This window comes from Urocitellus parryii, chromosome 5 (assembly GCF_045843805.1).
Source record: "Urocitellus parryii isolate mUroPar1 chromosome 5, mUroPar1.hap1, whole genome shotgun sequence".
Classification (NCBI taxonomy): Eukaryota; Metazoa; Chordata; class Mammalia; order Rodentia; family Sciuridae; genus Urocitellus; species Urocitellus parryii.
In genome coordinates, this window is record NC_135535.1 from 38,342,689 (window position 1) to 38,367,435 (window position 24,747).

The 24,747-nt window shown below is 33.3% G+C and overlaps 1 protein-coding gene across 11 annotated transcripts in view; it reads left to right on the forward strand.

Annotated features, from left to right (window-relative positions):
* Nucleotides 1-24,747, forward strand: part of Ppp1r12a (protein phosphatase 1 regulatory subunit 12A) — a 137,142-nt gene that overhangs the window by 27,372 nt on the left and 85,023 nt on the right. For all 11 annotated transcript variants that reach the window (XM_026396973.2, XM_026396979.2, XM_026396986.2 and 8 more), the window contains exon 2: nt 20,763-20,893. In XM_026396973.2, coding sequence (XP_026252758.2) covers nt 20,763-20,893 — 131 coding nt within the window. The remainder of the gene's footprint in view (nt 1-20,762; nt 20,894-24,747) is intronic.

Genomic DNA, 24,747 nt, shown 5'->3' on the forward strand with positions numbered 1-24,747 from the left:
CCGAAGCCATGCATTTAAATTAAAGAGAATTATCATTCCAGATGGTGTGAAAATATTCCTTGGAAAATATTTTAAAATCTTTATTCTAAATAAAAGTGAAAAAGACAGCTGAGTAAACAAAACTATCACAGAACTAATACAATAGATGGCTCTAGACTAGCAAAAGCTTCTTGGCAGAAGTAACTGCTTGAGATATTTGAATCACATGAGCTAGAAAAATAGGGGCCATCCTTGAAGGAAAATTTTAGAGACCTTATTCTCTGTCTAGAAAGATAAATTGATGGATATCAAGCTTAAAGCTATTAATGGTATGGGTTTTTTGTTTTGTTTTTTGTGGGGTATTAGAGGTTGAACTCAGGGGCACTCAGCCACTGATCCACGTCCCTATCCCTACTTTGTATTTAATTAGAGACATGGTCTCACTGAGTTACTTAGCACCTCACTTTTGTTGAGGCTGGGTTTGGCTGCTTCAGCCTCCCAAGCCATCTGTGCCACCATACCCAGATAAAGGTGTAGTTTTAAGAAGCTTTGTTATTGATGATTCAAGTTTATTGCCATTTATTTAAAACACATGTTTGTGGAAATGTGTACATTTTATGTTTGTGTGTTTTTGATGTAGGCCCTAGGATCCCTCAGTGAACAAAGCAAATTCTTATGCAAATTTCAATGTAGTTTATATTCTATTTCTGTATGTTTTGTGTGTGTTTGTGTGTGTGTGTGTAATTGTGACACAGTTGTAGCATAAACGGTATTAAATGATTTTAAGGATACTTTATATTTGAACTGCTGACTAAGATAAATTTAGAGGGTTGTTGCCAAACCTTGAGTATCTATATCCTTATTTCATGTATTTGCCTTTTGGATTTTTTTTTTTTGCCTTATTCAGAATAGGAACAGCAAAGAAACTTTATTAAAACATTTAATTAAACTGTCATTGTTCTAGCATGTCCAAAGAAAGCACTCAGTTGTAAATATTATAGGAGGGAAATGGCTAACAATTTACACCTATAAGAAGTATATTGTTGGGCTGGGATTGTGGCTTAGCCTAGTGTGGGCGGGACCCGGGTTCGATCCTCAGCACCACATAAAAATAAAAGGCATTGTGTTGTTTCCATCTACACCTAAAAAATAAATATTAAAAAAGAAATATATTGTTTAATAGAAGTACAGCAAATAAATAACCCCATAGGTTAGGTGAAAAGTATAACACAATATTAGTTATATTGAAAAGTGGTGGGAGGATATAAACGCAATCAAAAAGGCTAAAACAAAAAAACTTACATTATCAAATGTTGATGAGGTTGTCAAGCTTTTAGAACTCTCTTTGTTGATGAAGATGTGAATTGGTACAATTACTCTGGGAAGTTGGTAGTGTCTTGTAAGAGTCAACATACACCTGTCCAGAAATTCCACTCCTTTTGCTTCCCAAGAGAAAGAAAACAGGTTTTCAAAGGACTTGTACCAGAGTGTTCATAGCAGCTTTATTCTTAATATTTGAAAAATGAAACACCTTGGATATTCATTAGTAGGGTAGTGTAGTGGGCAAACTATTATGGCATTTCTACATAAAGATAAATTTATTTAGCAATAAAAAGGAATGTTGATCCTGACAGCAACAATAATGAATCTTATAAGCATTTTGCTTAAACAGTTTAAATCTTTCCCAAAATAAGGCTAAGTTCTAATATTCCATTTACACAAGTAGAATGGCCAAATCTTATTTATGGTGGGGAAAAAATCAGAACAGTGGTTGTCTTTGTGGAATATTGACTAGAATGGGATATGGAAATTCTACAATGATGGTATGTTTTAAATCTTACAGGGGTTTTGGTTGTGCAGGCTTATGCATGGTGAAACAAAACATTCCAGTGAATGGTGAATTGGAAAGAATTGGAATGTAGTCGAGAATCAGGGATTCAATAATAAGGACAAGAGAAAGAAAAGTGTGTGAAAAGAGAGGATTAGACACATATTCTTACTTGTTGAATTTCACAGTTCTGTGGTCTTCCAGGTGAAACATTTGAAAGTAGTGGCATCATACTGATCATATAAACATGAAATTTAGGAGGCATTATTGAAACCTCTTTTTCCGTAGCTCTCCATCTCAAGAAAGTTTAATTCTCAAGATTTCATTGTGAACATAATGTAAAATATATGAATGTGACTAGCTAGCTAGATGGACAGAGGAATGGCTGTGTATTACAACTGAAAACTGCTTCTTTATTTCCATCACATTCGTTTGCTTTATACTGGTATAAGTGCCAAAAACATGATTATGCAAATAATTTCAGTCAGTATTAGAGAACACTGAAATTTTTTTTTCTATTTAGAAGGATTTTCTTATTTTACTCATATTTGAAAAATTTTGTTGACTATAAGTTTAGGGTATTTAGCATCGTTTATAAAGCCAGTGACAAATCACCCTTTCTTTTACCTTTTTAATTCTAATTATGTACTATCCTTTCGTGTACTTTATGATCCTTCAGCTTTATTAAATATCCTCTATCTGATATGCTTCTCCTCTCCTCCCCTTTTTAATTATTTTAACCTTTACTCTTTAAAGATATAGATCTGAGGACTGGGGTTTGGGCTAGCATGTGTGGGGCACTGGCTTCTAGTCTCAGCACCGAATATAATTAAGGAATAAAATAGAGGCCTATTAACAACTAAAAATTCTGTGCTTGAACACATTTTTTTTTTTTAGGGTTTTTTTTTTCATATCTTTGTTTTTTTTTTTTTGGTCGTTCATAACATTACATAGTTCTTAATACATCATATTACACGGTTTGATTCAAGTGGATTATGAACTCCCACTTTTACCCCGTATACAAATTGCTGTATCACATCAGTTACCCTTCCATTGATTGACATATTGCCTTTCTAGTGTCTGATGTATTCTGCTGTCTGTCCTATTGTCTACTATCCCCCCTCCCCTCCCCTCCCCTCCCCTTTTCTCTCTCTACCCCTTCTACTGTAAATCATGTCTTCCATTTGTATTCTCTTGACTTACCCCTCCTTACCTCTTATATGACATTTTGTATAACCCTGAGGATCGCCTTCCATTTCCATGCAATTTCCCTTCTCACTCCCTTTCCCTCCCACCTCTCATCCCTGTTTACTGTAAATATTCTTCTCAAGCTGTTCGTCCCTACCCTGTCCTTGTTTACACCCCTTATATCAAAGGAGTCATTTGGTATTTGTTTTTTAAAGATTGACTAGCTTCACTTAGCATAATCTGCTCTAATGCCATCCATTTCCCTCCAAATTCTATAATTTTGTCATTTTTTAATGCAGAGTAATACTCCATAGTGTATAAATGCCAATAAGAGAGATAAATAGGGAGCCTACATCCTGGGAACAAATCTTTACTCCACACACTTCAGATAGAGCCCTAATAACCAGAATATACAAAGAACTCAAAAAATTAGACAATAAGATAACAAATAACCCAATCAATAAATGGGCCAAGGACCTGAACAGACACTTCTCAGAGGAGGACATACAATCAATCAACAAGTACATGAAAAAATGCTCACCATCGCTAGCAGTCAGAGAAATGCAAATCAAAACTACCCTAAGATACCATCTCACTCCAGTAAGACTGGCAGCCATTAGGAAGTCAAACAACAATAAGTGCTGGAGAGGATGCGGGGAAAAGGGCACTCTTGTTCATTGCTGGTGGGACTGCAAATTGGTGCAGCCAATTTGGAAAGCAGTATGGAGATTTCTCGGAAAGCTGGGAATGGAACCACCATTTGACCCAGCTATTCCCCTTCTCGGTCTATTCCCTAAAGCCCTAACAAGAGCATGCTACAGGGACACTGCTACATCGATGTTCATAGCAGCTCAATTCACGATAGCAAGACTGTGGAACCAGCCTAGATGCCCTTCAATAGATGAATGGATAAAAAAAATGTGGCATTTATACATTTTTTTTTAAAAAAGATATAGATCTGGTTTTTTTTTTCTACAAGTCTTGTTTCTTCTTAGATTGTTGCCTTTTTTCTGAGCTCCTACAAAAAAAAAAAGTATGACACTAGCTGTATTAAAGATTATACTGTTTTATGCTTGGCTTTTTGTTCAAATAATTTTTCATGAGGATCTGTGTCAGTTATGATGTGTCTTTCTATGCCTAGTGTATAGTACCTACCAAATGATAGATGTTCAATAATTGTTGAAAAGATCCAAACTTGTTGCAGTGCTTGTGCAGAACATTAAAGCCAAAAACCTTTTTGGTCTTCTGAAAGATGTTTTCTGGAAGAAAAAGTTTATTACCATAAAATAAAACTTTGAAGTTTACCTATATATCTTATTTATACATTATGTTCTCTTATTAACATTGAAATAAGTGTATTTGATAAGATTGTTTCATTTTTATCAGACCTAATTATTCCATTGAACTTTATGCATTACTGTTTTGTAAAAGAACTTCTTCTATATTCTTTTCCCCTTCTTCTAGAATACTTAAAAATTAAATCACAAGGTGATTTACTAAGTGTATTTTATTATTCTGAAATCATGCACATGTAAAGTTGTAAATAATACAAAAATTAACTGTTAGCTCATGCTCTTTCCTCATTTTTTTAAGAGTTTTCACTGTTTTTTTTCTAGGAGTTCTGAAATTACCTGCGGGAGTTGCTTCATGTGGATTGCTCTTCTTATAACTTCCAAATAAGTAAAACAAAGCCAGTAATACATGTTAGTTTTCTTTTATTCAACAGTGATGAATTTTTATATTACTTGGTTAAATTTCGGTGGGGGGTGGGGAGGAGCTGGGGTGCCAGGGATTGAATTCAGTGGCACGACCACGAGTCACACCTCCAGCCCTTTTTTTTTTTTTTTTTTTTTTGGAAAGACAGGTCTCACAGAGTTGTAGCACCTTGCTGTTGTTGAGGCTGGCTTTGAACTAGAGATACTCCTGGCTCAGCCTCCCAAGCTGCTGGGATTACAGGCATGTGCCTACATGCCTACATGCCTAGCCTCTTGGTTAAAATTTTGATACTACTTGGTTATAGGTCAGCCCTCTACATTTTACAGGGTGTAATTTCTCTAATTATCACTCCATACTGGAAATTTTATGACCTAAAATAACAGAAAAAAGCATAAAACATACAACTGAAATAAAAGTTGTAGAATCCATACATTAAGCACAAGTACTTTTACTTTACTCAGAAGACCTCACCTAATTTCTATATATTATTATTTTAGGCTGCTGCTGCTGTTGCTGCTTTTATTGAGGGGGAGTATGGAGGATCAGACCCAAGGCCTTGTGAAAGCTAGGCAAGTGCTGTACCACTGAGCTATTTCCCTAGCCCTTAGACTCCATTAAAAAAAAAAAAAAAATTGGTAGAGTAAGAATGAAAGAAAGGAGACTGTCAGTTTTAAGAGGTGATAGAAAGCAAGATAGAATGCAGAAAACATGTTAAAAAACAAACATAATTCCCAAGAAGTAAGTTAGGTATAATTTTAGCCTCGTAATCCCAGTGTTAACTATTGACTACAAAAACATTATTTTACAACATCAGAGTTAATCATTGATGCCTTAAAGATTTAATGGAAAAAAGTTAAAGTATATTTTTTTGTATTTGTGGAAAATGACAAAAGAATGCATACTAGACAAACTTTTTAAAAGGAAATTTCAGTGATATATATGTATTCTGCATTACCTATTTTGAACTATAAATTTGATGATTTGTTTTGCAGGAACATTTCTGGGATTGTTGATGAAAATCTTTTTGGTGAAATTAGGAAAAAATATGAATCCTTATGGTATTTTAGTACCTATGTTTATATTACTTTAAGGATTTTAGAATTGACCCCCCCCCCTTCCTTTTCATTCTTGGGCATCCCAAAGCCTTATATGGTCAAGACTTAGTTTTTAGACTTTCAATAAAATGTAAGGCATCATTCCAAAAAAAGAAAAAGAGGGGTGGGAGATGGTGACCCAAACCAGCTATTGAGCTTTTACTTTGTCTTCAGAGCTCACTTGCACTCTCTCTCTCTTTAATTTTTTTTTAGTTGTATATGGACACACCACCATTATTTTATTTATTTATATGTTGTGCTGACGATTCAACCCAGTGCCTCATGTGTCTAGGCAACCACTCTACCACTGAGCTACAACCTCAGCCCTGGGGCTTTTCTTCTTGACTGCCTTCATTACCCCAGTAGCCAAATTATGAAGAACCCATGTGCCTTGTTAATGTGTTTTACTAATGGAAGGTATTCCTTTTGTGGCACTATTTTTATGCTAGAATGCTCATGTTATTAAAAAAAAGTGCATGCTATTGATTATATCATTTGATTTTTTTAAATGAAATGCAAAAGTTTTCTTTGTTATTCAGTATTGGGTTATATCTGCATATGGCACAAGTAGGAAATGTAAAAATTCATTGATGGTAGACTAGGGAAAGTGAAAGTGAAATTATTACTTTCTTGTAGTTTTTCTGCTATGAAATTGCTACTACCTACCTGTACAGAGGACATGGATGAAAAAGGTTTGAGTATTAAAAAGGAACAATGATGGGCTGGGGATATAGCTCAGTTGGTAGAGTGCTTGCTTCACATTCATACAGCCTCCCCCCTCCCCAAAAGGCAAAAGTGATAGCCAACATAGAAACTAGGATAATAACTTCTTTGTATTCTGATATATTCTTATTCACCTCTAATCTTTTCCTCTTGATGAATATGATTTTTTGTGTAATCATGAGAATCACTTAATTACATATTTAGCTCCAAGATCATTTAATATTTTGAAGAAAATTCTTAGTACCATTTTCACAATTTTCATTTAAGAAACAGGGATGACACATCCTTCCATTTAATGTAAGAAAATTTAAAAAGGCTTTATAACTTATCCATCATTCTGTTTTATGTCAGATGTGACACAAAGAATAATTTCTCTGATCATGATTTATCTACGGGTGGCAAAGAATTGCCAACCTATTTCATATTCCTACTAATGAAGCCAAATCATACTTGTAGGTAGTAAGTTCCTTCCATTCAGCGTTTGATTACTGATGTGTTCTAGATTACAGTCACAGTTTATGAGTAGGTAATTAAAACAGTGTTTTAATTGTATTAGGACAGGTGTGTTCATGATGTTATAGAAAACAAGGGCATGAATTACTGAACCCTAGTTATATTTACATAGACTGGTGAAGAAATTAGAAGTATAATCCTAGGTGTAAAAGAATGCTAAAGTAAGGAGGAATCTGTAGAGTCTAGCAGTGCCTTCACGATTGCTTAGCACAGCCTAAAATGTGCATCCTTTGTCTTTGTACAGAAAAGTAATCAAGTCCTGAATGAACTACCTTAATTAATTCTTAAGATCAGAAAGATTTGAAAGACTTTATCAGTTTTTTTTTTTCTTGACAACTGGGTTCAGCTACTTCCCCTCTTTAATCTGCTTTTTTAATGATGGAGCCTGCATTGTTCATTTTCCATTGCTGTAACAAAATACCTTAAGTTGGGTATTTTATAAAGAAAAGGAGTTTGTTTAGCTTACAGTTTTGAAAGCTGAAAATCCAAGATCAGGCATTGTCATTATTTTGACCTCTAGGAAGGATCTTTTGGCGAATGACACTGGGGAGGTTGTACATGGAAGAGAGACATATAGCAAGATAAGAGGCCAGAGATAGCTAGGGGAGAGGCCAGTCTTGCTCTTTTAAAACAACTTTCACAAGAGAACTAACCATGGTTTCTTGAGGACTGCCTTAATCTCTACAAAGAGTATTGCCTTAGATGATCCTTCTCATTAGGCTCCACCTCTTAAAGTTACTAACATCTCTCAGATGGCCACACTGGGAATTAAGCTTCCAACACAGGAAACACACTCAAAGCATAGCAGAATCTAAGGATATGCTTTTGTGGGATTTTCAGTATAGGTTTTAGTTTCATCTAACTACTTTTTGTCTCAGCAGAGTTCTGTAGCCTCTGTTTTCAGGTAGAGAAACTTGTGCCTGTCCGATTTTTCTAGATAGTGCTATGGGACTCTCCCCAAATACAAAAACCTTATATGTATTATACGAAATCAGTCATGTTAATTGCTGATTGTGTAGATTGTATGAACAAGAAGACTTTTTAGAAGTTTCTTGTTCTATGTAGTTAGTGGTACAAAGTTTTTTCTCAAAATTGAAAAATAGCATTAAACTATGAAATTATTGATTTGTTTTTTTTCTTTTTTTTATTGGTTGCTCAAAACATTACAATGATCTTGACATATTATTGATTTATTGTTGAATGTTTATAGCTGAGAGACTTACAATTGACAGTGTGGTATTATGCTTATTTACAATATGATATATATATATATCTCACACACACACACACATATACATACAGAGAGTGTTGTTTTGCAGTGTATTTATGTATATGCTGTGTCTGTTTAATGGAGTTTTATTACAGGCAAGGTTTGACTTTCACCATTGAGTTAGACACTGTGCTTGATGCCAAAAAGTATTAATTATTCTCAGTGAATATTAGTTACCTATTAACTATCATTTGTTAGGGAAAATTATTTCAGAATCTTGTAGGATACAGGTTACATATCAAAAGTGTTAAATTTAGTTTGCTTTAATTTGACAAAAGAAAACTGAAGGCTGAAATAGTGATTAAATTTTAGATAATTACTATTTCAAAACTTAAGAGTAGTTCTTTAAAATTCATTTAAGATTCAGAAGATAGGCTTTGAAAACATTGTAATAAGGTAATTTTTAATTGTGTTTCAATTTTAGATGCATTCAACTGTCTGCTTATTAGAGATTAGAAAGTCAACAGTGATCTGATTTTTGTTAGCCATGTTAGCATTTCTGCCTTATTAGGGTTTATACTATAGCATTGTTTTTTATTATGAATATTTTGATCTGCTTGAATTTTAAATTTTATTTTATTCTTTTAATTGGATAGATTTTATTGTTAAGTATTATCTTTGGTCTCTTATTCAAAATAAGTAATTAAGTTAGTATCAAGATATAGGATATTTCCTCTGGTTGATCAAGTCATATTTTTTCCCACTTTGCTTTTTCTGTCTGGATTTTTGCTTTTGTGGTCTGAATGTTTATCCATGAATGGGATTAATGCTCTTCTGTTAGCCAAGAAGCAGTCCTTCCCCAGATACTGGATGTACCTCTGCCTTCATCTTGGATTTCCCAGATTCCAGAAGTAATGAGATATAAACACTTCTTTATAAGCCATAAACAGGTTTTTATTAAAGAAGCCCAAACAGACTGACACATGCTTCTGCTTCTGCTGCTGCTGCTGCTTCTTTTCTTCTTCTTTTCATTTCAATTCATTTCTTTCTCTTTTTTTTTTCTTTCTATAATATGGGAACATATTTGTTGAGTTAAACTACAGAGGACTGATTTATATTCAGGGATTAGCAAGTGAGGTTTTGGCTCATCACAGAATTGTACAAATAGGATAGAAACAAAGAATATAAACCAAATGAAAATACAGAGGAAAGAAAAAGAAAATACAGAGGTGTGGGTATATATAGTTCTCTTATGTCTCCATAGTTCTTTATGTATTATTGGTGGTCATTGTGTCTCAATTGGACTGAGGAACCTACCAGGAAGGAGAAGCTCAGAAACTGGATTTGTCATCTTTTGTATCTTAAGGCTCGTTGCAAAAGAAGAAAGAGAAGAGAATTTTAGTCTCTCTTACATATTGCCAGATAGGCATCACCATTCTGGGACATTCCTTCTTGCTTTATTTGAGCCTACAGTTGGTGTGGACATGTCCCATCACAGTTGCTATACTATGTATCCTTTTATGCATATTTGTGATACATGCACAAATATGTATGTAAACATATATAAATTGTTTTAGTTTTATTTTCAACACATTGATTAGAGATTTATTTGTTTGTTTGTTTTGTGGTGCTAGGGATTGAACCTATGGCCTTATGCATGCTAGGCAAGCACTCTACCAACTGAGCTATATCTTCCCAAGCCCTGGTTAGGGCTTGTTCTTTTCACTTAAAATATTCAGAAATTTTAATTCATAAGTAAATTCCTTGTATGTGGATATTTAAATTAGTTCATATATATATATTTTTAACTTAAGGTTATTTAAATTGTTTTCAGTCTTACCCCTGTCAGCCTTCAGTGAATAATTTTGTACATATCATTTTGCACATGTTTTGAGTTTATCTACAGAATAAATTTCTAGAATGAAACTGTAACATCAAAGGGTACATGCATTTGAAGTTTCGATAGATAGGCCCAAATTGTTTTGGGTTATTATTTTTCTTTGTACTGCAATTGCTGTCTAGTTGTATAGGCTATTGGTTGGGGACAGATACAGAAGCAAGACTGTTGGTTTAAAATCCTAGTCTTGTCAGTTATCAGCTGTTAAATGATGTAATACAAATAAAGCACCTGGAACAATTCCTTAGCACACACGGTAAGTGCTATAGAAGGGTTAGTGTTTATTTGGGAGAATAGTTCTGTGAAGTCTGGCAATATACAATCTACCATTTTTACTAGGAAGTACTTAACTCTTTAAAATTCTCTTTTCCATTTGTTTACCCTTTCTTAGATACTCATTGCTCTGTGGATTCTAATGTAGGCTTTATCTGCTCATCTTTTTTACCTGATTAAGTTTTGGGTATTCTGAAGGCAGGACTAACTACATGATCAAAGCTACTAAAAAACATTTATTGAAATAGCACTGCTAGATATTATATTAAACCCTTAGTTTCCATAGGATGGCACTTGTTCTTTTTCTTTCCCACCTTACCCCTTAAAGGCTGCTTCTCAATCTCCTTTGTTTACCCTTTCTTAGGTACTCATTGCTCTGTGGATTCTCATGTAGGCTTTTCTGATCTTGTTTAAAATATGCTGTTTGTACTTTATCGTCTATTCCTCTAAATCAGTTATCATGGGTATCTGTAGTTCTCAGTCTAGTGTGTTTTACATATTAGATGGGGAACTCTTAATTCCTGGGTACCATTCTCATTTTTATTTGCCCCCCCCAAATATAGGTTAATTACTTTAGCTAAGACCATAGCATTTCCCATAGTTATTTTTGTTATTATGTATTTTGTTATGTTTCTTGCTTGCTGAACTGTAAGCTTTATGAATGCAGAAATTTGGTTTATGTCCTTCACTATATTTTCAGCAGTCAACAGTGTTTGGCTATAGTAGGCACTCAGTAAGTATTTGTTGAATTAAAAGAGAATCTGTTCTTTAATGGCCACCTGTTTTGCTGAGCATTAAAGAAATTCATTTAGGTCTGTTTAGCATGTATTCTTCCAGACTTTATTTGGCATATCAGTGATAACAATTATATCATTATGTGTATTTTTTGTAATCTGATTTTTTCATTTATTTGAATAAAATAGAAGGTAGACACTTTTATTTCTTCCCCTAAACCAAACTTGTTTCCTCATTTATGTATCCATTGATTAACTCTCTCTAGCTGAGTTTATGAATGTGTATGATAAAAGATAGGAAAACTGCCTTCCTTTCCTACTTTTGTCTCCAGAGCTCTAGACAGTAATGAGACCTGGCATGAAGGTTTTTTTTTTTTTTTTTCTCTCCAAATAGTTTTCTTTGGCTCACTTTTATTCACCATACAGACTCTTATGTTATTTTGCATAAATTGAATAGTAGTTTTTTGCTTTATCTGCTCATCTTTTTTACCTAATTTTTGGGTATTCTCCAGATCAAAGCCACTAAAAAAACATTTGTTGAAATAGCACTACTAGATATTATGGAATGTATAAGGCAGTTTCTGTTTTTAAGGAACTGTAGTCTAATTGGGAGTAAAGACTGGAAACACATGAAAAAGCAATAAAGACTGCATACATGAGCCAGTACTTAACAGTTTTATGTGTACATATACACACTGGGTCATAAATGCCTTTCATTAAAGAGAAGATCATATTTTATTTTGATTGACTCCATGTGTATTTATCATGTATTTTCCTATATGCCATGCACCATACAATAAAGGAAACAATGAGACTAGTGCTGACTTTGTATCTACCAAAATGGATGGCTTTATGTATTGTATGTAGTACACAGTTAATAAGAATTATTCATGTTGAGCTTATTATGTTCAGTTTGTTTTATATCTAAGAATTTTAAACTCTGTAGAAATGCTATTCTCTTACTAAGTTAGTCTCTAAAAGAAAGTGTTAATATCCAAAAACTAGGTTCAACTTACTACTTCATGGATCTTTATCGCTGTGTAACAACTATATAACAAGAATAGATAAAGGGCATATTTTAATCTTTGAATATTTATGGTTTCCAATTTTTGGGTGTTCTCAGATACTTAAGTGTTGAGTGAATGTTTGAATTATACTTAAATTACCTTTCTCATAGAAAATGTCATTCTTAAGTTTCAGTCTCAAGAAATGTTTTTGTCATTTTTTTTGTTGCCTATATTTGCCATCTCTAGTTCATTTAATAGAAAAAAATATATAATATATATGTATATAATACTGTGTGTGTGTGTGTGTTGGGCACTGTCAGTCTTTTTATGCAAGATTAAGTTGTATATTTTTTATTATTTAGTAGTGGAGTACTCCTTGTAGTTCTTCATTGTCTTTCTTGTATATACTGCACTAATAATTCCTACTTTGAAATGTCCGACTTCAGTTTTCTTTAAAATAGAACAAAACCATTGCTTGGACACAAACATACTCACTGATGTTTATGTCACATAGAAATTTAGGGGCATGGACTGTTTCCTAATATATTCTTAAATTTTTACTCTTACCAATTGAGCTTTTCCATACTTACAGTCATAAAGAATTGGTTCTGTGAAGCAGAAATTGATCCAAAGAGCTTATGTGTTCAAATTATTTTTTACTTATCACTAATTGAGTTACAAATGATTAGGCACAAGCATTTCAATTATTTACTATTTTTACAAGTTTGCTCTAAATTGTTATAATTATAAATCTTTTCTATTCCTTTATTCTTGTTGCATTACATATAGTTTGTATGAGTGAGCCTGTAGAAGTTTGTTTGAAGGAGGTTTGGAATCCCTAAGATTTTCTTAGTGCATCTTTTATGACTTAATCATCCTCTTAGAAATCACTGATGGGTGAAATTTTACCAAAAGTGGTGCTAAAAGGAATATTTGGTAGTTCTCTACCGTTTAGCTTTGTCTTATAACTTATAGGGGGATGAAAATATATTCTTTTTTAATATTTATTTTTTAGGTGTAGACGGACACAACACAATGCCTTTATGTGGTGCCGAGGATCAAACCCAGGTCCCGCCTATGCTAGGCGAGCGCTCTACCGCTAAACCACAATCCCAGCCCTGGATATATATTCTTGGAGAAGAATATAAAATGGAAAAAATAATTTAGTGAGGAAGATCTGACACATTGATTATGTATTTATGTAAACATAATAGCATTTAATTATTATTGATAGGTACTACTGCATATGCTGTGTATGTTAATTCATACACCTCTCACAGTAAACTATTGAGGTGGTAGGTGCTATTATTATCCTTATTTTTCAGAGGAAGTTATAGCACCTAGTATAAGCAGTTTACCAAGGACACCCAGCCATAAAGTGGCAGAACTGAATTAATCCCAGAAATCTGGCTCTAGAGTCTGTACTTTAAACAAAAACACTTTCATGAGAAGGAATATAATAGTATTATAATTTATTTCAAATGCTATTAGTTTTGATTGTGAATTTTACTCAGTTAAATTGTATAGTTGCCAAACACATTTGTTTTGATCTATTTTAGGAGTGAAATTTAATTTTTAAAGCTGCACAGCTTCCATCCAAAATCTGTCATTAGGCGATGTACTCTCTGTTGAGCATTGTATAACTCCCTCCTTTCAATTCTTTGTTATCTGGCTTTCCAATTTTTTTCTTATGGACATGTGAAACAAAAAACAGAAGTTTTTTGTACTTGAACCAGTTTATTCAGTTAGTTTACAGCTCAGGTTCATAATGCTGCCCTAGAGTTAAAGGATGAAAATATCATCGTGTAGCCATTTATCTGGGTATGTATTCAGTAAAAACTTAAGATAAACCATGTCCAGTAAGATTTTAGAAGTCTATTTGATTCAGGTTTTTTTTTTTCCTTATATAGCTCAATAAACTGACCAAATTTAGTCAAATATTTTAAGTCAGCAAGTCATGTGTCTCTTAATGTGCTGCATGTGTTAGTTTTTTATTCTCTTAGCAACAACATTTTTATGGGCATGCCTTGCCAGTTTCTTGTGTATACTTTAGAAATGCTCAGGAGAACAGTTTGAACAATTTACACAATGAATTTGAGATTTATATATAATGTATGTTCATAACATTGCTTTAAGCATTTAATTTATATTAGCACATTTCAAAAAATAATAATACATTAATAAACACAATTTTAAAATAGCAGATTTAACATTAACTGCTTTAAGCATAGTGGTGACATGATAATGTTGGTATTTCAGAATGATCACTAGAAGCAATATGAATAGGGGAGAGCCCAAACTAAGCATGAAAGATTATGAAGGGTGAGGTACAGGAAGAAGCCATTCATGGAGATAAATACCACAGATTGCAGGCACAGAATCTTGTGGGGTTTGAGGGGTTTGTTTTGTTTTATTTTGTTTTGTTGTTTTTTGTTTTTTTTAAAAAACAGTATATTGAGTCAAACTTTTAACTTATTGAGTTAAATGTATAAATACTTGAAGTCAAAATTAGCATTTCATTTATTAGAAGGTAACTTTTCCTTTATGATATTTTTTTTTCCAAGAAGCCAGGGCATTGCCTTCTTCAACAGAGAAACTTTAATCATTTTTTTTTAAAGTTTTTATGTTCATGCCAAAGGATTACACGTAAGATGGGAAATAGGACTTTTCTCTGATCCTATACTTTTCATTGTCACCATATTCTGCTTTGCATCTCGGGCTTAGAAGTCTCTTTTAAGAAAATATTCCCTGACTGACACTATTTCTCCTTAGTTCTCTTTTTCTGAGTTCATCAGTATATGTCTCTGTACTTCCACATATTTTCCTTTCAACATAATCATCTGTTTGTGTATTTGTGTCCTTATACTAATGCTTTGAACTTTATCTCTTAGATGAATAAAATGTCACAAATTGTTTTCTAAGCAGAATATAGTGATCATAATTTAACCTTAAGGTTTTTTTTAGTTTTCATAACCACTTCTCTACATTCTCTCCTTGAGTGATTTCAAGTCACATTTTTTAAAAATTATTGCCTCAGTGCAGAAATTCCCAACTTGATAATTTTTATCCCACATTTATTTCCAAAGCTCCAAGTCTGCATGGTTAAGTTATACCGACACATAAATGTAGCATATCCAGAACTAATAAAATCATCTTTCTTTCCCCAGTCTGTACCTGGAATCTGTGGTACCAGTGTTATTGCATTACCCTTCTACTTAAAAACGCTGTATTTTCAAACATTTTCTTAAAATTCTAAAATTTTTTTCCCTACTTCCCCTTGCTGCTGAACTGAGCCACTCTTACTTATGGAGCATAGCATATCGTTTCATAAAGAATCATTTCTTATTTGCTTGACTTTTTCTTTTATTTTTTTTTAATATTTATCTTTTAATTGTAGTTGAACATAATACCTTTATTTTATTTATTTATTTTTTTATGTGGTGCTGTGGATCAGACCCAAGATGTCGCATGTGCCAGGCAAGTACTTTACCACTGAGCCACAACCCAGCCCTATTCTTTTATTTTTAAAACAATAATCTTATTTGTATCACATTTTTTGAATAGTTTTATATTTTTGTATTTAGAAAAATCAATAACTTTTTTGTCACTTAGAATTCAAAGAGGAAAAAAGAATAAGATTTAATAAGTATCTTTTCTCAAGGAAAATTAATGATTATGCTTATAAATAGCTCTAATATTTTATCACTGATTCACTAGCTCATGTCAATGCCATATTATAAGCTACTTCCTAATATAATAGTATTTTTATGTTCTTTTTGTTGTTATTTTATATCTGTGACATCTTTCTTCTTTTAACCACTGATCCATGAAAAACATAAAGTTCTTTTTTCAAGCAGTACATTTTAAAAGTTGATCTAAATGTTATTTATATATTCATTTATTATCTTGTATGTGTGAATATGTTCAGGGCACTTTGGGACCCTGCCTTCAGATTGTTTATAACTTGTTACAGAGGGAAGAATCATGGATACATAGGCATTTCAATATAATAGGGAATTTTAGTGATATATAACACATCAATGTCTTCCTTTTACTTAAATGATAGACACCAAAGCCTAGGATGATTGTTTGTCCACAGCCACAAAATTTTTGGCAGAACCAGAACTCATTCTTTGCTTTTCCATTTTAGGTGGATGATACTTTTCTTGGCATAAACTTTGTCATTTTCTTGCTTAGGAAAATGTTACTAAAAGCATTTCTTATGCTTCAATGGTAAAGCAAAATTGATTTTATTTATACAGCAGATACTTATTAAATGGCTGGAATATGTGATCCTCTTGTAGAGACTGCAAATGAATGTATGTTGATAAACTAGGAACATTTGTGGGAAAGTGGTATGTTAAATCTGGAAAGAACTTATTGGTTCTGTGACCTCTTGCCTGTATGACTTTCTTCAAGCTGCTAAATCCCTTTGAATTTTTGTTTTGTGTTCACTCATTGTGTTCCTACCACATGCCGAGCACTGTATAGGTACTGGGGATAGAGCAGAATTCCTGTTTTCATCAAACAATCATAGTAGAGTAAGGTAAATAGATGATAAACAGACGAATAAGAAAAAATATATAGTATCTTTTTCCTTTCCCCCTCTTTGTGATGCTGGGGATTGAACCTAGGGTCTTGTGCATGCGAGGCAAGCACTGTACCAACCGAAGTTAGCCAATCCCCAAAATACAAATTCCGAATGTTTTCTCTGATATAAGGAAGCTGATTCATAGTGGAGTAGGGAGGGGGAGCATGAGAGGAATAGACGAATTTTAGATAGGGAAGAGGGGTGGGGAAGAGGCGCAGGGGGTTAGCAAGGATGGTGGAATGTGATGGACATCATTATCCAATGTACATGTGAATTGGTGTGAACATACTTTATATACAACAAAGAGATGAAAAATTGTGCTGTATATGTGCAATAAGAATTTTAATGCATTCTGTTGTCATTTATTTTTTTAAAAAATAATTTTTTTTTAAAGTAAGAGAAAATATATATAGTATGTTGTGGTAATAAATGGTATGGAGAAAAATAAAGCATGTATTCAGGGTGCAAAATGAATGGGGCAAGGGATTGTAATTTTTAATATGATGGCCAAGAAAGGCCTTACCAAAAAGCTGACGTTTAAAGAGAGATTTCAATTGCAAAATGAGGATACAGATTGAACACATTTATTTGCTATAGCATTGGTTCATTGTTTCTGATGAGCCATCCCAAACTGCTTTTTCTAGATTGAAATAACCCTAAAGAAGTTCTTTTGTGTTTTATCCATCAATTATACTGTTTCTGCCATTAATGCCTTTTTGTTACCTGTTGAGAGCCACAGCCGAAGGGGCCCCAGCAAACTTCCAGCTGCCAGCAAACTTCCAGCTGCCGGCTGATGATTGGCTCACAGCAGCCCCAGCAACATCTAGCTGATTGGCTCCTCTGTGGTGATGCTCAATGGAGATGCTCATTGAACTGTTTCCCCGCCCTTTCAGACTGCCAGCTGATGATTGGCTCACAGCCGCCCCAGCAACATCTAGCTGATTGGCTCCTCTGCGGTGATGCTCATTGGGCTGTTTCCCTGCCCTTTCAGACCAGGGAGCTGCTCATTGGGGAACTTCTTTGGCTCCGCCCACGCGACCCAGCCAATCTGCCTTAAGAGCAGGAGGATTGTGGGAGTGTGAGAGGCTTGTGTGTTGGTGTGAGAGGCTTGTGGGAAGCTGGTGGTGGCATTTGGGCTCTGAGGGTTTTTCCTGAGGAGCTGTTTTGTTTTGCCTGTGTGGTTCTAAAAATAAAGTTCGTTTCTTTTGACAAGTGGCTCCTGAATTGTGCCCAGCCAGACTGCGGCAGTTACCGTATAATATGTTTTTGTCTCCAGAAAATAGGTTCTTTTCCTGAATATAAACAGAATTTGGTGGTTAAAAATTGACTACAAGTTGAAGTGCCAGTTTGAAGCTTTTTTTAAAGAGATAGTAGATGAAGGTAATGCTCTGTGTAGAGCAAAATCTGAGAATCATTTTGTCATGACATACTCATCTTTATTATTTTCAGTAGCTACTTTAAAATGTCCTTGTGGATTCTTAATAAACTTGGTATTTGAAATACATTTAAATGAATAGCACACAAATTTTCCCACAGAGCTCTATTGGCAGTAAATGTATTAAAGACAGTATAATTAATACATCTACTAATAAATTATATTAGAGCCACTTAAAAAGAATTTCAAGAGGATAGACATCAGCTGGTATACTTCTGGTTATGTGTCAGTTATATTCTTTTTTTTAATATTTGTTTTTTAGTTGTAGTTGGACACAATACGTTTATTTATTTATATGTGGTACTGAGGATCAAACCCAGGGCCTCATGCTTACTAGGCGAGTGCTCTACCGCTCAGCCACAACCCCAGCCCCAGCTATATTCTTAAGATAGATATGAAATAGAGATTGATTAGTTTATTTGCCCCATTTTACTCGGGGGGGAAAAAGCCACTTATTCCTCTGGATAAATGGTGACTTTGTATAAATTAGGAGAAAAAGAAGAGTTAGTTCTTGAGTGGATTTAATCTCACTTTCCTAACCCCATAAAAAATACCTTTTTTGCATCACATAGACCTCATATTCTTAGGCACCAGTCCTAGTAATAATACATAGAGAATTTTATCTGCTTAAGTACCATATTATAATGATTATAATTGGTGCCAGTACCAGGAAGCCTTCCAAGAAAGTAAATAGGCTCTTCCTATAAAAATAGCCTATCTTATAGGACATGTATGAAGTGCTTATAATACACACATAATACATACATCACAATATACATACATATCAATAAGTGATTCTATTTAGAAAGCTTTTAAAATAAAATATATTTTGGACTGGAAAGTGTAGCTCAGTAGAGTGCTTGCTTAGCATATATGAGAGTCCCTTGGTCTAATCCCTAGGATAGACAGATAAGGTGACATTTGTGCTAGGCCTTGAAGGATGGGAAGAATTTGTGTATGTTTTGTCTTGTGAAGCAGACAGTTCATGAGTGAAAATGAATGATTTCAAAGCTGAAAGGCATGGAGTATAGCACGGAAGAGCAAAGAAGTCAAGTTGATTGGATGGAGTATACGTAAATAAGAGTAATCAGAACACATTTGAAAAATACATATTTAGAAATAACTTTCTGCATACCAAGCTCTGTTCTAGGTTTATATCTCTGGTGATGAGCAAGATAAACAAGGTTCCTTTTCTGTGGAACTTACATTGTAGCAGAGATGGAAAACAAATATAAGTTAGGTAATTGTGGATATTGTTATTATTGAAAATGTGATAGAATAGTGAAATTATTTTTAAAAAAGTGTTCAAAATGTCCTTTATGAGGAAGAAGCACCTACATTGATACTTGTACAGTGGAAAGAATCAGCATGCCTGTGTTTGGAGAAGTTGATTTCTGACAGAAAAAAAAAAGCAAGTACAAGGCCCTGAGATACCTGGTAAAGGAATAGAAAGGTGCCCACTATGGCTGGAGCCTAGTGATTTTTTTTCATCTCAGGACCTCTTTATCACAATAATGAATCTTAAGGATTACTGACGATCCCAATGATTTTTTGTTTTTTGTAGGTTATATGTATTAATATTTACAGTATTACAAATTAATGCTAAGGACTTAAAATATTTATTAATTCATTTAAAAATAACAATAATTTCTTATTTTACATCAGTAACATTTTAAAATTAAAATGGCTCATTCATTTTCTCTTGCACTTGAATTTCTCATTGGTAACAAATACATGCTTTTACATGTTGCATATTGATATCAGTTGCTTTTCTTGAAGTTACAGGTTCATTTTGTTCATATTCAAGAAAATATCTGTGAGAACAAAGGTAGACTTAGTTTCTCATTTAACTAAAAACAATATTTTCTGCAAAAAAGATTGTTCAGTTTGCAACTCATTGGTATAAATACTTTTCCTCAAGAAAGTACTTTAATGCATACTTCCCATCTTTCCCATAGGATATTAAAAAGGTGTTCAAAGGTAAAGAGTTAATAAAATTTATAATTTTCACAACGTTGTCAAGAACATTCATAAGTAAAAAGAGCTTTAAAAAAAACAGTGGATGTGTAGTGGTCAATACAGTGACTATTAATAGAGGTGGTTGTTTCGTTGTTTTTTGCTAAGGCACATAGTTTTATCAGTATGGCTTTTGTATCCTCCAGTGCACATCAACAAAGTTCTTTTGAAAATAGTTTTGGTCTTGTTCACTCCCTGAAAGGTTTTTGGGCCTCCCAGCCAACAGCAGATCATATTTTGGGAATCACTGCTATGAAGAATATTATTGATAATTATAATATTTTGATTGTTTTCATTTAGTATGTTTTTTTTTTTCCTAACTGGGTTACCATAGAGAGAGTGGTCGCATGCAGTAGTATTATATGTGTGTCTAAGCAAGGACTCTTATAGTTTAGTTGGTATCATTGTCTTATTGGATATATAATAAGGTAGCTGCAAACTAATATACAGAAAGTATTTATATCATAAAATTTACAAAGGGAATTTTATTTTATTGATCTTTTATTTGGAGTGTTGATTCACATTTTTTTCCAGTCATGCTTTCTGTTTTGTTTTTAGGCCTGCATTGATGACAATGTTGATATGGTGAAGTTTCTGGTAGAAAATGGAGCAAATATCAATCAACCTGATAATGAAGGCTGGATACCACTACATGCAGCTGCTTCCTGTGGATATCTTGATATTGCAGAGTAAGCCAGTTCTGTGTTTTAGTTTTATCCTAATAGTATTTTTAAAATGTGAAATTTTTAGAAATCATTGATTAATGAGTAAACCTTTACATCAACTTAATTCATGAAAATTATTATTCCCAGGAAAAAGAATAAGTAGTTCTTGGGAATCCAAATGTGGAATTTCTCAGTGTCAGATGTTCTTGTCTCCCCACCTGCTATCCCTTTGGTATTTTGTATTAATATCAATAATCGTACACATTCTCTATCCCTATCTTTTCTTTTGCATATAGCTATATATTGTCAAATGATTGGATTTTAACATATTAGTAGTCCTAGTCCATGTCTATATAATCATGAATTGTTAGGAGAAATTAATAATAATTCCCAATTGGCCTATTCTGCTATAGGAAAAATGTGATACTGGTTCTCCAGTTTGTCAATTTGCTTAGTTTTTCTTAAGATTATTTTCCAAAAAGTATGTTTTTTAGAACATTTAATGAGAAATAGTCATTGTATTCTCAACTACCTTTAACATGTTGATACTTACCAAGAAAATCTTAATTCTTTCAAACATTGAGCGTGGAAGAATAGGTATCTTGAAATTTTTTTTATTATGTTATTTTTTCTTGCTACTATGTATCTATACCATAAACAGTTTTGTTGTCCCTTTTTTCATGTCAAAGCTTATCAACAAATAGATAAATTGGAGTTCTGTATAGTAGTCCCTGCTTATCCCTAAGGGATACTATTCCAACATCTCCCAGTGGATTCCTAAAACCACAGATAACACCAAACCTTATATATATATCATGTTTTTTTCCCTACACATACATTTATGATGAAGTTTAATTTATGCTAGTCATAACAACAATAACTAATAATAAAAATAGAATAGTTATAATAATGCTATAATAAAAATTATGTGAATATGGTCTTTCTTGGAAGAGTCAAGACAAATATTAACATTTTCAGACCATGGTTGAATGCAGGTAACTAAAACTGTGGGAAGTAAAATTACAGATAGCAGGGGATTATTATCAATCTATTTTAGTAAGACTATGTAGTTTTATGTATTACAGATTTTAACCCTCCCCCCATATGAATGTTGGAGATAGGTTGCATTTGTTTCAAGGGAAAACAGTATACAGTGAAATGAAAAGTACACTAGTCTGAGTTCATTCCTGACTTTGCCACTCCCTACAATACATCTTTTTGTAATTTGTTTCTTCTTTCTAAGCCTTGATTTCGTCTATTATAAACTAAGAAAGTCGTTTTGCCATTGCAAAACATTGGTTGTTCAAAATTACAATCATGGTCCCAAGTTCTTTACCCTCCTGTATGTATTTTTCATGCTCACCAGAAAACTTAAATCTCTTCTTCATAGAAAAATAATAGATAATTGAGCCATTTATCTTCTACTAAACTCAAAATTTAGGCACTTAGGCTTAAGTAAATTGATACGGATTATAAATGCCTCTTCAACCACTATGGAGGAATGTGACCTTGGCAGATTGTTTAACTTTTCTAAGCTACAGTTTTTTTCTCTATAAAATGGAATTAATATTTCCTGGGATTGTTTTGAAAGTTTTCTGAGATAATCCAGCAAATATAATATCTGTCACATAGGAAAATACTATGTGTTATTTCTGGGAAAAGAAAATTCACCCTCTTTCTTCAGATGTTTAATCCTTGTGTTTCCTTTTTAAATTCACGTTTTTGAGTTTGAGAAGGTCATAATAGTTGCCCTGAGTGATTTCCTTGCTAGACCTATCAGGTCAGTTGGTATACTCTTAGTTGTAAGTAAAAGAATACCCAATTTTAGGTGACCTGAAGAGTAAGAACATTTGTTGTATAGGATCATGCATTTAGAGGATGGGCTTTTAAGTTTATTAAACTCTTCAGTGATGTCAGTGAGGGCTTAAGGTTTTCCTGGGTGTTTTTTTTTTTCCCCCTTAATTTCCCGGATAGGGACTTAGCCTTGTTTCCTTTTGGTCACAGGATGATTGGTACAATTCGCTTTTAAACATCCATATCCAGAGAAAAATTAAAAATGAATCAGGGCAGAATAGAAAACATCTTCTTCATATTTTGTGTTTATCAAGGAAGGAAACCTTTCCCAGACAGTCCACTGACACTGCCTACTTCCCCTTAGGGGACATCACTGGGCCCAATCATTTGCCTGTGTCCTAGCCAGTAAAAGCAAATACCTGAATGCCAAAAAACATGAGAATGAGGAAGAATAAGCAATTTGTTGCAGCTTCTTTTCAGTAGGGTAAATATTAATTTTTTGAAGGACAGAATACGAGAGTGTGTGCTTCAGAACTTGTGCAAACAAAAATGACATGTTTTGGCCAAGGGTGACTAGAATTCAACTACCTTTCCATAAGCAGTTTTAGTTTATGGTCATGGTGTAACTGAAGTGTTCTGAGTCCATAGTTTCTTTGAATCATATTAAAGTTAGAAGAATGATCCATTTTCCTTTTTGTTGTCTCTACCATCTTTGTGTGTATATGTGTGTGTATGTGTGTGTGTGTTTAAATAATGACTTTTTTAAAAAATAAAAGACAGTTTAATTCTAGTATATGTTAGATTATTTGTAAAGATGATGGTAGTCCTTTCAAATGTTCCCTTATTTTTATCAGTATAATCTCTGTCAGCAATTAATTCCTCTATAATGAGAGGAGTTAAGGAAACCCCATTTTTCTTGGGCAAAGAAAAATATGTCATAGTTACCGAAGAGGTAGGGTGAAGATATTTCCCAGAGGAGCATTTATAGAGATGATAGAAGGCTGTATTAATAATGACATAAAAACCAATAGTTATAAACCGTATGACCTACAAAAAGTAGGGAATGTGGTCACTTTGCTAAGTGAAATGTTAAGATTGGATGCAAATCCTGGTTCTGCCATTCACAAATTTTGTGCTCTCTATGATTTAAGATTCTTTATAAAATGGAATGATCCAGCTTCTTCCCAGTTCTTATTTATCTTATTGCATTCCCCTTCACATGTTTTTTCAAATTCTGTCAATACTAGGCTATTTTTACTTCTGTAACATTCACTATTGGTTTAAATATCAGTGTGTCTTTCCTCATAGTGGTTTATTTGCCTTTTTGCATTACTTGAGCAGCTACCAAGCTCTCAAAATACAATTTGAATAAGTGTCATATCTTCCAGGAAACCTTTGAACCTTTGTGATATTTTTCTCTGATTCTTTTTTTAAATTTTGCTTTGATAATTTTTTCTATTGGTGCATTATAATTATACATAATAGTAGGATTTATTGTTGCATATTTGTACTAGCACACAATATAACAATATAATTCAGTCAATTTTACTCCCCATCTTGTCTGATTCTTCATCATCTCTAATGTCATTTATTTTCATTCTTCTTTACCACCTGCTTATGCACAAAATAGTACTAATTCATTCCTGTTGACCTGAGCAAGCCCAAATCAGTTTACTCTGAAAATTTGAAGGTGATTAGTATATTTTTTACTTCTGTTGGAGATAATAAAACAAAAAATTGACACTGTGTAATATTTATGGAAAAATATATATCTTAATTTAACGGTAAAAATATTATGTTTCCTATTCTAGTATCTGGTCTGTAGCCAAACAGAATATAAGTAAATAGAATACTTGTAGCTTCTCATATTCTAGCTCACTTACCTTTTCATCAAAATAATTATCATCAAGCCCTCCCTACTCCTTTAAAAAAAAAAAAAAAGGTTAAAGTATTAGGGAAAACTTAAAGTAGAGATTGTTGAATGAAAGACAAATAAATGAGGTTAGTTTAGGGAGTCTGATGTCTGATGTTATGCTCAGCATATGCATTGTTCTAACAAATGCTGTCTTGAGTTTTTTAAATAT